Here is a 15,602-nt window from a genome sequence, read left to right on the forward strand (position 1 = left end):
CATGGTAAACGTTTACCGGGTAAATTATTGCATACAATATCGTTTTGGTGAATTAAAATCTTACCGGGTAAGTAAATTATAGTGTTAAATTTTACCGATAAACGCTTACCGGATAAGTGTTTGGTAAACGGCCCCTTAAGCAATTGATCATCTAATTATTCTGATTCTAATTTTTCAAATCACAGTAAAAATAAATCTAATGAACTTATTACGTCATCCTCAAAAGTAGAGTTTAGGAGTAAAATATGTGTAAACTTTATCTCTATTCCAAAGGATAGACCGTAAAACGATTGTTTCTGTAAAAAACCATAAATACATGAATGAAAAGGAAATTACCAAACCACAAAGGTGATGCTTGATTGGTTTGAGCTTGGCTCCAAAGGTTAAAAGTACCAGGAGATCACATGTTCAAATCCAATTAGGAATACAAATTCCCTTGTGGCCACAGAGGTTCAAATGCGGTGACTCGGAGCTATCTGCAAAACAGATGATCGTCCTAGGATTAGTCGGCTCGCATAGCATGTTGGATATTCAGGTTAATCGAAAAAATGAAAAAGGAAATTACCACAGTAAGAATGTTTGTCCAAAAACCACTAAATTGAATACAAATTCCAAAAAGTGGAATAAGTGAAAAAGCAATTACTTTAGGGACCAAATTTGAAAAATCAAAACAATTGCTTTTTTCAGCCTTTCTCGTTTTCCTCAATAAAAATAAAGCCGAAGACGGTGGAGAATCCAACTGGAATTATAACACAGCGTTCCTCTCTCTCTCTCTCCCTTGAACTTTCAGGATTTTGGGTAAGAATCACTGTAGCCGTTCGCCATTACTGTTACGGTGCCATTTCAACCCTCAAAAGCTTCAATCAAGACATAAGGTCATCATCATCATCTCCTTCTACATCTTCGTAGTTCTGTTTCTAATGTTTTCATATGTATATCATGATGATTTCAACATTTGCATAAACGTTATAGTGTCGTACGATTGATTTTCGTTGCATTTTATCTACTGTGTCCGTTGGAGATAGCGCATTCTAATTTGGATCATTTTGGAGTATGATTTTCACCAGGTTTAGTAGCAGATAGGAATACGTTTTTGTTTCTGTTTCAGTTGTGTTGAAGTTGCATGTGTACAGATTAAATTGATATATTTAATTATTTTTGTTGTCGGAGAGATTCGCTAATTGGCTTGTTTAGTTTAATGGTGAAATTCTGAAATTGAATTTCTAGAATCTGTGTCCATGTTTATTATTATTCTAATTACAAATGTTCTTTTTGCGAACTTGAGTCTAGTTTTGGCACTTGATATACTTTGTGCACATTTTTGTTTGCAAGGTATTCTAGGTGCCGGTTGTTTCTTGGAATGTTGTAATATTTTGGGGGAATTGTCTGGAGAACTTAGCTGCTACTGGTTTCTAGGGTACTCATAATATTGTTGGATATGGTCCACATTTGGAAAGGAACAAGGTCCAGAGTCCAGATGTTCAGTTAGGGTGGCGATTTTTCTGTTAAACTTTTAGTCTGGGCTCTTCTCATAACATGAGTCAGTCTTCTTTCTTTGATGTGTTACATAAATTCACTGAGAGACTAGGAACATGGTATATGCAGGGAAATTGCTATTCCACATATACACAATGTCTTTAGTTGTTTGTATCCTGCAATCTACCATTGTGTATTTCTGTGTGATTTGTTTATCCTAACAAGCATTGGTACTTAGAGCCATATGAAGATTGGAAGGCTCTAAATTGTGTAGAACAGTCATGTTTGTCCTTGACTGAATTTAATCAGAATCCGGTGATTAGGAAATAAGAAATAATGTCTTAGTTATCATCATGTGATTACCCCATTTTGATCTTTGTACAAATCACAGGCCATTTGTGTAGTCCCTAGACATTACACAAACATTATACTGATTGCTGCGATTTTGTAGCTGTGGGATTTTCCTGGGTTTTATATATTGGAGTTGTGTGAATGTGGATATGGGGACCTCTTACAGATTTTTTTATTCTTCCACGCTGTAAATACTCATTGGATGGGTCTATGAGTTCTATACTTTTTTTGGAGGATATAACCTGCTTTATTATGCAACTATGTCTAGTGCTCATACAATTTTCATGCAATGATATTTCCAACTCATACCAAGGTTCTTTATCAACTATTTTCTGGCTGTAGCAGATCATCTCATGCCCAAATCTGTGTGGAGCCGATATTCAACTTCAGATCATCTTATTACATTACCTTATGGTGCGGGCATTCAATGAAACTCTTGCGCCTACTCTAATCAAATTTGAAAGGCATAGACTGCATATAGCCAAAGTTTTGATCCTCAAGTGCATAATTGATGCTTAGAACTTCTTCACTGGACTTTCCTGATTGCTTGTAAAACGTACTGTAATTACTCAAGGAGGTTTGTAGACATCGTGGAAAGAAGATGGAAGTTGACAGTAATGGACCAGAAACACGTGCTCTAACTCCATTGAGAATCTTAAGGGGTGTGTGTTGTTTACTGGTGCTGCTTTCAACAGCGTTTGTGATTTTGGTCTACTGTGGTTTTCTCACAGCTGTTATCTTGAGACTTTTTAGTATACATTACAGCAGAAAAGCAACGGCATTTTTCTTTGGCAGCTGGCTAGCTTTGTGGCCTTTGCTATTTGAGAAGATAAATAAAACCAAAGTAATTTTTTCTGGAGAAAGTGTTCCTGCAAGGGAGAGAGTGTTAATCATTGCCAACCACAGAACTGAAGTTGACTGGATGTACTTGTGGGATCTTGCCTTGCGGAAGGGACGTTTAGGATACATTAAATACATTCTCAAGAGCAGTTTGATGAAGCTGCCTGTATTTGGTTGGGCATTTCAGATTTTGGAGTTCATTTCGGTGGAGAGAAAGTGGGAGGTAGACGAGTCACCTATGCGCCAGATGCTTTCAACCTTTAAGAATCATCAAGATCCTCTTTGGCTTGCTGTTTTTCCTGAGGGCACTGACTTCACGTAATGCCTATTTTATACTCTCTTAAATTTTCTAGGTGATGTGATAAGAGGCATGTCTTTTTGAGGATATGAATGATATCTGTAAGAATTACGGAGATGTCAAAGTTCATGTTGAGATGCCCTCAAGTATATCCCATCACATCATCAACTATGCCACTTGATATTGCTTGGTTCTTGTTTACTATTTATGTATATATTATATATTTATATATTTATTCCATTTCAGTGAACAGAAGTGCATTCGTAGCCAGAAATTTGCTTCTGAAAATGGGCTACCTATTTTACATAATGTCCTGCTCCCGAAAACAAAGGGTTTTGCTGCCTGTGTGGAGGAACTGAGGGGCTGCTTGGATGCAGGTGCTCGGCTCTTCTAATTTCTTTAATTTTCCATCTGCTCTTAATTACAGTGATGCTTTGAGTTTGCCTGTAATATACGAATTGAAAGTTTGTGTTGTTACTGATCATGGTCTTGTGCGCTATATTCGAGAAAGTTCATGTGTATCACCATAACCATAAGCCTCTAAAAGCAATTGACTCATAGGGACACATGACAAGCAGGTTTTCACTTTTCCCTATATGTTAAAAGTGGGCAAGTTTTGGTTGAATTTATTTAGATGATACTGAAGGCTATGTGGTTCTTGGAAGTGCCGATTATTTGTTGGAGCAGTGGGTGGACATCTTTTTGTTTTCCATGCTTATCAAAATGTTTAGCTCTGCGTGGTCAGCTTGCTTGTCATTAAGTTACGTCTCAATGACTTGATCAGTGGGCCTTCTATTTGTCTTCTACAATCATGTCTAGATGGAAAACAAGGAATTTTTATTCTAATTTCAAGAAAGTTTCACCCATTTCTTAACCTCGTTTCCGGTTAAAATCCCAACATACTGGTTTCAGCTTTTATCATATTTTCACCTCTAAAAAGAGCTCCCTACTCAAAAGGCAATAAGCTTTTAGGCAACTCATTTTGAGATTGCTTGTGTAAGAATTTGCTTAGGTATATGATATCCATTTACAAGAAGAAATATTTAAAAGCATTACATACTTTAGTTGCTTGGATCGAAAGTGGAAACATTGATTGCAGGGAGTATAGCTGGAAATATGCTGCCTGCTCTTTGGAGAGTATTTTCCTTTTTGATCAACTTTTCTGTGGTCATGTGTTTTTACTTTTTAAACATGCAGCTAAATTTGTTTTCTTTCTGATATTGCAGTTTATGACATCACCATTGGCTACAAATACCGTTGCCCAACTTTCTTAGATAATGCCTTCGGCGTGGCCCCATCTGAAGTTCATATCCATGTTCGGCGTATTATCGCAAACGACATCCCAGCATCTGAAGAAATGGTTGGTTCTTGGTTAATGGATACATTCTCCAGAAAGGATAAATTGCTCGTAGATTTTCAGTCGCGTGGCTGTTTCCCTCACCAAGGAACAGAAGGAGATCTTCCCACTATATCGTGCCTAGTTAACGCTTTTGGAGTAATCATCTTTACCTCCATCTGCATGTTCTTAACCTTTTTCTCATCTGTCTGGTTCAAAGCATACATAGTCTTGGTGTGTGCATATCTAGGATCAGCTACCTACTTTAATATCCGACCGGATCCTATTTTTGCCTTGTGAAAGCTCGCTTTATGTATCCAATAGACAAATTGTTGGAACCAATATCTGGTTCGATAATAATATGGGTATCTCCACCCACCGTCTCTATATATCTTCATTAGTGATTGTAGCACAGTGAGCACAGACTCCCCTAGAAAGCAATTTATCTAATAAGGTGCAACTAATCGATCAATAACCTTGTGGGCCAGCTCAACAGACAAATAGAGACTTGTCCCCACACCGGTTTGACTGTCCTCTGGGTCACTAAGGATTTACATGTCTCTTATCTTTAGGGCCCCATGGGATTAGTCGAGGTGCACGCAAGCTGACTTGGACACTCACGGCTACCCTCGAAGTAAAAACCAATCGATGAATAAAAGGTCAACCAACCGGAACACACCCTATAGCAACCATAGTAGTGATTAAGATGGACCTCTTCCAATTGGATGGTGAAATCCTGAATTGTTTAGGATTCAGTCGTTTTAGCTTTGGTAAAAGATTTGTCCTCATTAGAACCATGCTGAAACACTAGAAAAACGACCAAAACATCACTAATGGACCAGTAATAGATAACTTCGATTCAAATCAAATGATTAAAAACTAGAAATTAATATGTGAATGAAGAAACTAAGCTAAAGAAAAAAGGTTCAAGACTAGGCCTTTCTCTATAAACAGCAAATTTCAACATAGATTATTCGGTTATTCTTCATCAAAGCATAAAACGTAACTGCTAATCCTACATAAAACTTAAAATCGAATGAACACAGTTGTAATTAATGGTTCTAATAATGGCTATTTGGTGGCTTAATGATTCTCTGCAAGACCACCGTTCTTGCTCTTCGGATATCGCGGGTGCAATTGTCCGCCTGCATTCCTAGCTCATCTACATTCTTCATAAATGACTTAAGCTTTGCCTTGATCTCTTCGATCCCTTGTTTCACCAATTCATCTCCCTCAATTACATACTCGGCATTCCTCATAAGATCCTCAATATCCATCTCCAGCCTATCAACAAGAACCCGAATCGTATCCAGGTCTCTGATTGCCACACAACCCCCCACTTGCATGGAGCTGATGACTTCCTTTTGCCCCTTAATGGCATCCTCATAGTTTCTCAAAAGGGAGTTGATCCATTTTCCCATTGAACCAAGTGGAATGGCGGTAGCTGCTGCGAGCGCAGCAGCCACAGGTGGTGCCGCCATGGCAGCCGCCACCACAGAACATATCAAAACAGCTGCAAACGTAGCCACAAATATCACATTACACACTTTCCTCCATGTTCGGATAGACTTCACCTTTTTATCCAGCTTTACTTTCTTTATTTGTAGCTTCTGGAGCAAGACCATCTGTTGCCGGTAAACCGAACGAAAAATCTCAAAGAAATCCTCCGTAAACGGATCTCCGGCATCCTTAAAATCCTTCAAATTCTCCAGTGTCTTCTCATACCTATTCTCTTCCACACCATCCTCATCCTCAAAATGCTGCAAAGCAACAAGAATCATCAGCTGATTGTCTCGTACCCTTTTCAAACATCTCTCCAACGCCGAGCAGAAATCGAGCGTTTGCAGGCTGTTATCGAAATACTCTTCCACCAAATCAAACAACTCCGGATTATTCCAAATATCTTTCTTACAATTCAAAATCACCTTCACCACTTCTTGATTCATTTCCAACAAGCATCCCGTCACTTCCTTGAGCGAATCAAATGACATCGCCCTCACCTGAACTCCCGTAGCCAAAGTAGTGATCACATTATTCGCTCGAGCTTGCAAGATCGTATCGAAGGACTGCAACTCGACATCTGATCTGCAGGCAGCTTCGTATGAATTAAGCTCTGAAGAAAAGCGATGGGTAGAAGATACAATAACCGATTTCTTGCTAACATGAGCTCCCATTTCAACACCAAATCCAACAAGATATCGAAATCGTAAACCCAAATTTCAGTCAGTCAATAACACAAACAGGTAAACCGCAACAAACTCAAATCTGAGGTAGACAATAAGAGGAATATAAAGATGAAAAACCTGTAAGAAAGAGAAGGAGAAGAAGAAGAAGAATATGAAGGGGATAAAGATGGAAGGAGTGATAATAGCTTGCACGCATGAGTTATAATGATTTGAGATGGAAAAGGCGGGAAGCAAGTAGAAGCGCCATGGCCATGGGAGCTTGGAGATGTATGGGAGTAAAGCAGTTGCGAAAACGCGCATTGAAGGTTCAAAAGGCTGAGAAACTTGAGCTTAAAGACAGGAAAGGAGGTAGGGAGGGAGTCTTGTATTTCTTCCCCCCAGATTACTAAAATACCCTTTCCTCATTCTAGAACGTGTTTTGGCAAAATAAATAGCAAGTGCTCGTAGTTTACTGAACGCTTACCCGGTAGCTGACATTTACCTTACTGGACAAGAACTGAGAATCTTACCGGATAAGCACTTAACACGTAAGTTGTTGCATATAATGTTGTTTTGATGAAATTACAATCTTACTTTGGGAATGTTAACTTAGCCTAAATCCAAAGTTAGTATGTGACTATTTATATCTTAAAAATAAGATTGGCTTAATACGTTTTGGAGTTTGCCAAAATGATCCAATTATAAAATCATTAAATGAGGTTACTTAACCTTTAAATTAATGTCACTTGTATTAAAGTCGATATAGACATTGGAAGTTAATTTCTCTCAAAAGTTATCCATTTTTTAATAGAAAAAAGTCGAATAGATGATTTCGATTGAAAGCGTTAAAAATAGCATTTTAACTAATATTGATCATCTTTAATCAGTTGGTCGGTGTTAACTTTTAGATATACGATATTTAACATTTAACTAGAATTATTTTTATATCAATTAGTTATGGTTTTGGGTTTAGGGTTTAAGTAAATTAGTTAGATTCATTTTTTTATATCTTAGTTGATTTTGTAATACATAAAACAGTTTTAGTAAATGATCATTCATAAATTCAAACTCTCAATTCTACCAACACACTTAATCGTTTGTTTAGATTATATGAGTTAAAGTGAGGGTCATCCTTATCTTTTAAAGTATACTTAATTATTATATTCATAAAAAATTATATTATTACGTTAAAAATAAACTACTTCGTTATTAAACCTAAATTAAAGTATCTATACTATATTATAAAGAATTTGACAAATATTTTTAAAAACTATTTTTTATGCATGAAGTACCGTTTATTGATGCATATTACTTAAAATTTCATATTACAAATAAATTGTGCGTAATTATTAAAGCTCCATGTTTGAATTCGTGTAACTAACTACAAATAAACATAATCAACTACAGGATAAACATATCATTTTAAATATAAAAAATTTAAAATATAATTAAGATAATCATGAAGTTATAACAAAACATGTAATTATTATGTTTATAAAAAATTCAAAAATTAAACCAAAAATAAATTACTTATAACTTGTTAATTAATGTTTTTTAGAACCTTGAACTCACACCGATGTCAAAGAGCAAATATAGGGGCCGTGTATTTGTTATTCGCAAGTTTAAAAGTTGACACAAAGATTTATAGAACTAAAATGCCAAACATATTGAATTTCTGAATATATTTTCAAATTACTTAAACCACTTAAAATTGTTGGACAAGGGAAAAGTTGAATTGAATTGAATTGAAAATGAACCGAGTTGAGTCGAGTTTGAACTCAACTTAATGGTGTTGAGCGAGTTCTAACTCATGGAATCTTTGAGCTCAAATAACTCCAAAATGTCAAAGCATAAACATTCTTGAGAGATACCTATCAAAACCATATATTCTACAAAGTAAGCTTAATTTGAGTTCAACCAAAAAATATTAAAACATGCATAAGACTCAAAAATCAGATAAATTTTTTTAGATCCAATTGTTGTAAATTGAAACTTGACTCATTATATTTTTCAAGCTTATTTTTGTAGTCCAACTCGATAGAGTTCGACTCGACAAGTTGGAATCGAGCTCATACTCACACGTAGCAATCGACAACAACTCGATAAAGTTCAACCTAACAAGTTGGAATTGAGCTCAAACTCAAATGTAGCAATCGATAACTCGTGTGCAAAATTTGGGCTAAGGCCCAAATCTCTGTGCAACTAGTTCTTCTCTTTTATATATTACAAAAATTAACTACCTTACACATCAATCGAAAAAATGAAAAAAAATCATAATTTCTTCATCGACTGACACTATCTTGATATCAATTTAACCTCATTTTGCCAAAAACGGACTATGTCGACGTGCAAATGTATTTCAAACATTTTGTAAAATCTCAATCGTTGTTCTCTGTTTACACCTTAATTTGTCCATTTAATTTATATGTTTGGTATATATTTCAGTTTTCAAAAGCTCATCAAATTCACAATAACCGTCATGACCTCAAATGGTTAATCACCTTACACGACGAATTAAGACTTGTTAAATATGCCAGCTAAAAATATTAAGACTTTGCTCATCGAGGTTTCCTTGTGGATAGATCATACCAAAATACCCCCACCATTTTGATGGTCAACTGTTCAAGAAAACTAAATCTCATTTAACCCCATTTGCCGAATAGGGACCATCTCGGCGTGCACTCGTTTACGTCTTACGTTATTCCTTTAATTTATCTTTTAAAAGGTTTACAACAAAATCAACTCAAACCCACATTGTTTTGTTTTTGAAAATATATAACATTGATAAAGGCCATGTCGGCCAACCGTGAGGTAGCTTCTGAAAAAAACCTTGCTTTTATCAGTCATAACCTAGCTTATATAAAACTACTTCAAATAGTATTTCAGTAAGCTTCAAGGGTTCTCTCCACGTTTTTTCAATCATGCCCTTCATAATTTTCCAATTAAATTTTGGTATGTTCTTTTAGGTCACATTTCAATCCTCAAAACTAAATTTTTAAATTTCGAAATCTCAAATATTTATTCCGTAACCAATAACTTTGAGCTCAAATCGACTCAGTCTCGTTTTTAACAAAATTACACACACGACGTTTATATACATTTGAGATAAAAACAACTTCTAAAATAAAGCATTGTACGCTAGTTTTAAGCTCAAATTCCACTAAGGTGCCGTTTACCAAACGCTTACCCGGATAAGTGCTTACCAAATCACTTTACTTTACTGGATGAATATGACAATGACTAAAAATCTTACCCGGTAAGAGCGAAGGCAAGAACCGAGAACCTTACTCGGTAAGTGAGAACGAGGACTCTTACCATGGTTAGCGCTTACCGGGATAAATTGCTGCATACGATGCGTTTTAGTGAATAGAATCTTACCTGGTAAGTAAGCGATAGTGTTGAATTTTACCGGTAAGTGTTTAGGTAAATGGTCCCTAATTTTGTTCGACCACTATACTGGTGGATTGTTGAAATTCGTCAACCTGTGACCACAATAGATAGCGGGTCCACACTATCTACTAGACCGATCCTTATACTATATCAAACCCAATCAATACAAAAGTTCTCTACATCTGCTTTTTTTCAACGCATTTCTTTAGAAAAAATCACAAACAACGGTACAATATTTTACCTTCAACACGTTCCATCGTAATTATTTATGGTACAAGTGTTTTTTTATGCAAAATGGTCGATTGTCCCTTGGCTTCGTTTTCATGTAAATGTGATGAATCAACGACTCTACAACCTTTAATTAAGCCACATAAACGATCACCCCGAAAATTTTAAAAACATGCCCTCATGTTTGAGGGTTTGGCATTCGGTCCCCTCAACTTTGAATTATAACATTTGTCTCTTGGTTTCTTTCTGTCTTAATAGAAACATTGTTTCTTGATTACAAAAACCACATCAAAATTCTATACAGAACTTGAAAAACCATGTTTTAGATTGAAACTTTTGTTATCTGTTTGTTGACATGTCTCAGATACAAAGTGAACACGCATACAAAATTCAATTTCTGGGTTTTTAAGATTATTCTAAAAGGTTTAAACTAGTTCGAAACAAACATGTCACGTTGTTTATCAACTTCATGACATATACAGACGTGCATCATATACACGCTAATGACTTATTATCCAGGTTTACAAAGAGTGATGGCTTGCAGCTTATTTTCGTGATATGCAAATCGCTGTTTACATGTGTTTCAGTGAATAAAATCGCATTTTTCGTAATTATGTGCTTTTCCCAAATTTTATACGTATTTATTTACTTAATGTTAAAGGATAAATGATGTCTTTGTACTGGATCTACGTCAAACATTCTTCCACCACTCATTTCCTTTTGCAACTTGTAAAGAACACCCAAAACCACGTTCTTGTTTTTCAATCATATTATAAGTATATAATTACGAAAACCGTGATTTTTAACTTTTATTATATGTCTGTTATCAAATTCCCAGTAATTTGTTATTCAAAAGACATACCATATCTATTTAATAGCAATTTCTAACACAATATTGATGTCTAAGAGGCCGTTTACCAAATATTTATCCGGTAAGTGTTTATCAAGTTACATTACCTTACTGATGAATATGACAAGAATCAAAAATCTTATCCGGTAAGAGCGAAGATAAGGACCTAGAGTTTTGCCCGATAAGTGATGATGACGACTCTTACCACGATTAGCACTTACCGGATAAATTATTACATACGATATCGTTTTGGTAGCTTAAAATCTTACCTGTAAGTAAGTGATAATATTGAATGTTGTGGATAAGCACTTGCTCAAGTAAAAGTTTGGTAAACGGGCCCTAACATTGTATTTTCGTGGATATACATTTAAAATGGAATCTTAGACTTGTAAATTGGTTGATAAATTACTAGATAATAATAATAATAATAATAATAAAAGTATTATTTATATTTTATTGTAAAGTTTTTTGACAAAAACTCTTAAAAATCATTTTCTATGGATAAAATGTTGTTAATTAATGTATAACTAACCCCAGATATACATAATCAAATACACGATAAAATCTCATTTTAAATACAAAAAATCTAATATATAATTAAAATAATCATTGAGTTCTAACAAAATACTTAATTATTATATTTAAAAAAATTATGTCATTACACCAAAAGTAAATTCCTTTGTTATTAAACATAAATTAAATTATAATAAAAAGTTGAATCAAAGAAATTACAAAAAAAGAACTTTTATATGATTAATCTGATGCTGATATGCATATTTTTTACGATATCATTAAATTATATTTAATTAAAAAATAAATACATTATCACTATATAAAAACGTATTATATCAATATAAACAAAAATTAAAATAAAACATTTAAAAATAAGATATATCTTGCTACATTGTACATATATCGTTATAGTTTTTATTAAAAAAAGATAAAAACCAATAGATAATAACCCAAAGTAAACCCGTGATGCATAAGGTCACAGGTATGCCAGCAAACACCCCATAAAGTACCCACGAGATCACACTATTACATTCTACTTAAATATCATTATCTTCCCCTAATTTCCATATAAATATATATATTTATTTATTTAATATTTTAAATATTATATTGTTTAATCATCAACAATTTTTAAGACGTGTTTTTGTGCATCATGTGATTATTTATATATAATTTAAATAAATATATATGATTACTTTTCTCGAGTGAGCCACAGTCACACCAAAATGATTGATGACACTAAAATTACCAACACAAATTTAACATTGTTCGCTAATTGTTTAAGATCAAAACAACAAGATCTCGAGAAGCAAATAGATAGTGTCGTCTTTCAGAAGGTAAATATAAAAACGTTTTATTCATAAATTCAAAAATATTTTACAATTACCTAACTTTAATCGTCTAATAATCACTTTAAAAACACATTTTAGAACTCGATTAGGGCATTCAGATATTCGTTATCAAACTAAAATCCGAAATCAAAATATACAATTATATACTTATTTGATTAAAAATGGAAACCGTTAGATAATTTTTTACACTTAACGTCAATAATCAGATGATTTAGAACAACATTTTACCGACTTTTACAGATCTAATTATTTTGACTCTACAAAATCATAACAAACTTTACAGAACGATATAAAATAGGCTGCTATGATTTCAAACTGGAATAATCACACTCGATACATCCAAAAACTTGTTATTTATATTTATAAAAGAATTCCATGTAGCAGTTATCAGAAAACCAACGAAACCAGTAGAATAATTAAAGTTAATAAATATAATTAATGTGAAACAAATGTGGTGTTTAAGTTAATTAATGGAATCTTTTTGGGTGTTTTAATAAGTATTTTTGAAATAAAATGTCTTAAAAAGGTAACAGAAGGGGAGGGACCACTGTTTTTTTAAATTACATTATTTAAAAATGTCTTATAAAAACAAATTTTATATAAAAAGATGTATTCACAGATCATTTCTTAGATATATTATATAGAAAAACTAATATGACATCTTATTTTAAAAGAGATCTAAAAAATTTGTCTGTGTGCCCAATATGCGTTCTAACATTCCATAAATTGGAATAAAAATCCTCTTGTGGTCACGGAGGTTCAAATACGGTGACTTCGGGCTATTTGCGAAGCAGGTGGTCGCCCTGATATTAATCGGCTCGTATAGTAGGTTGGATATCCAGGTTAATAAAAAAAACATTTCATAAATTAAATTGTTTGATCTTATAAACTCAAGTTCTATTAAACAAACTGTTAAAACATTTATATATCTTTCACGTCGCTGATTTTCTTGTATTGACTCAAATGCTACATAAAATAATATAAAAAACAACTCAGGAGTCGTTTATCAACGTTTACCCGGTAAAAGTATATCGAGAACCGAGAATCTTACTCGATTCTTGCTATAATTATGTACTTTTTTGATTAAAAACGGAAATCGTTAGATAATTTTAAACTTAAACATCATTAATCAAACGATTTGCAGTTAGGGGCGGGCCGATGAACTTTCAGTGGGATCTCGTGCACCTGGTCAACTTATATTTAGAAGTAAAATCTCTTCTGTGGTATGAAAGACGTACCCGCTAAATTTCGAGGGGTTCTATGGGATATGAGATAATAGAAGGAAAATCAACCAAGAAACTTAAAAAAATCCCTCGAAACAGTGAATTCGGCTAAAAGCACACCATACGATTTTGAGGGATTTAGTTTTAGCCAAATTCCACCGTTTGAATAACATTTACTAGTCTCTACAGATCTAATTATTTTGACCCTACAAAGTTAAAAATAAAATTTACCCAACGATACAAAACTAATTGATATCATTCAGTGGCAGATCCAGAAAATTAATGGGGTGGGGATACGTTGGATGAGACTTGGAGGAGGCAAGCATATGGTCATATGGGACTGGAAAGAAACCATGTAAGACAAAAATAAAAATAAAAAATTTAAACTAGTCAACAAACGTTTTTGATATTTGACTGGGAGCCTTTCCCAAATATACCTATAAAATTAAAAATTCCCCGCACACTTCCCATGAAAACCAACCAAACCAATTATTGTATTAAAATCATGGTAAAAATATATATAATTAATGTGAACAAAAATGTGGTAGGACCATTTTGCCCTCCTACCACATGTTCAGAAATGCATGCATGTGTTACAATTCCTTTTGTCTATATAAACCCAACCATGCTTACCTTAAAAATCACACCATTACACAAAGGGTAGTATAAGTGAGAATCTCTAATGGCATCCTACACAAAGCTAACCCTTTTAGCCATTGTTCTGGTCTCAACCCTTGTGACTGAACCCATGGTCACAAATGGTTTCTCCTTATGTGGGGTGACCACCGATGGTCTAAAGACATGCAAGCCTGCAGTGGCGAAAGGTGTGACCCCTCTTCCACCACCGACGCCAGAGTGTTGTGCCGCCCTGACCGATGCTGACATGCCGTGTTTGTGCAAGTTTAAGGACTCGAGCATGTTGAGTACTTATGGAATCGACCCAAAACTCGCCATGCTACTGCCAGAAAAGTGCAACTTACCGCAAGCCAACTTCCATTGCTAAGTTTAAGTTTCTTGTACTTTTGTTGTCGTAATTATGTATCCTTAATTGTTGGTTATTGTGATGTGTGGTTAATTGTTGCATTGATGGTATTGTGAAAGTGACATGGTGGTGCTAATGTAACATCCTGTGATCTTATTTCGGTAAGTTTCATATTATAAAGTTTATATAGTTATATGTCTTTGTGTTGGTATTTAAAAAAGATAACTGCTTGATGCATATGTGATGCTGGTATAATTTACATAAAACTTGTTTATATCTAAATCTATATCTATATCAGTTATATGTTATCTTTTTTAAGATCAATAATGTTTCAGTATATACTTACTAATCGATGTAAAACAAGAAAACTCAGAATTTAAAAGATGTTATCACACATTTTATCTGATATTTCTTCATGAATATAAAATCTGACAGAAGAACACTTTTTGATGTAATGTAAAATATATCCATTTACATATACAATACAGAAAAACTCGTGGACAATAAAGAAAACATAGAATTTCTCATCTACTTTGGATTTGAATTCAGTTGTTGTCAAAGCACCTATGGCCATAAAAGCTCACCTGTGATGACTCCATTCCGTTCATAGTCGTCTAGAAGATTGGTCGATGAGCATAAGCTGATCCAAAAACCCATGATTACCTAAAAAACTGTCGAAGATGTAAGTAAATAAAACAATAAGTTGAACACGGTTATCATTCTTAAGAATTATCCTTCCATAAGTCATTCAAAGTTTCCTTTTTTTATTGGCATATATATGCATAGAGGTGGGTTATTGTAAACACTTTACATTTGTACAACCAATACAACTCAATCTCAACCGTCTATTTAATTTGATTAATATGTGATTTCATAGAAGTTTTAATTGTTTCCTAATATAAAGTATTGATCATAATTAATGAACTCTATTCATCTTCCCTAAATATTAAAATCATAATAAATAAACTCTCATTATTTTCATAAATATCTCAATTTATTGGGTTGCATAGGTTGTACAAATGCAATTGGTTGTATTTGAAACGAACTCTCTCTCTTCCTATATATATATATATATATATATATATATATTAGTTCTCAT

General features: G+C 33.9%; 2 protein-coding genes across 2 annotated transcripts; one reads left to right on the forward strand and one right to left on the reverse strand.

Annotated features, from left to right (window-relative positions):
- The first annotated feature begins 784 nt into the window (after positions 1-784).
- Positions 785-4,679, forward strand: LOC112517076 (probable 1-acyl-sn-glycerol-3-phosphate acyltransferase 5). Its single transcript, XM_025124392.1, has 4 exons — positions 785-875; positions 2,173-2,985; positions 3,212-3,342; positions 4,192-4,679. Exons 2-4 carry the CDS (start codon positions 2,429-2,431, stop codon positions 4,599-4,601), a joined length of 1,098 nt encoding a protein of 365 aa, XP_024980160.1. The 5' UTR covers positions 785-875; positions 2,173-2,428; the 3' UTR covers positions 4,602-4,679.
- Positions 4,680-5,257: 578 nt separating this feature from the next.
- LOC112517372 (UPF0496 protein At4g34320-like) lies at positions 5,258-6,629 on the reverse strand. Its single transcript, XM_025124781.1, has one exon. The coding sequence runs from the start codon at positions 6,473-6,475 to the stop codon at positions 5,363-5,365; it is 1,113 nt and encodes a 370-aa protein (XP_024980549.1). The 5' UTR covers positions 6,476-6,629; the 3' UTR covers positions 5,258-5,362.
- Positions 6,630-15,602: the final 8,973 nt, after the last annotated feature.

The sequence above is a fragment of the Cynara cardunculus genome (genome assembly GCF_001531365.2).
Source record: "Cynara cardunculus var. scolymus isolate 2C chromosome LG 8, CcrdV1, whole genome shotgun sequence".
NCBI classification, from domain to species: Eukaryota; Viridiplantae; Streptophyta; class Magnoliopsida; order Asterales; family Asteraceae; genus Cynara; species Cynara cardunculus.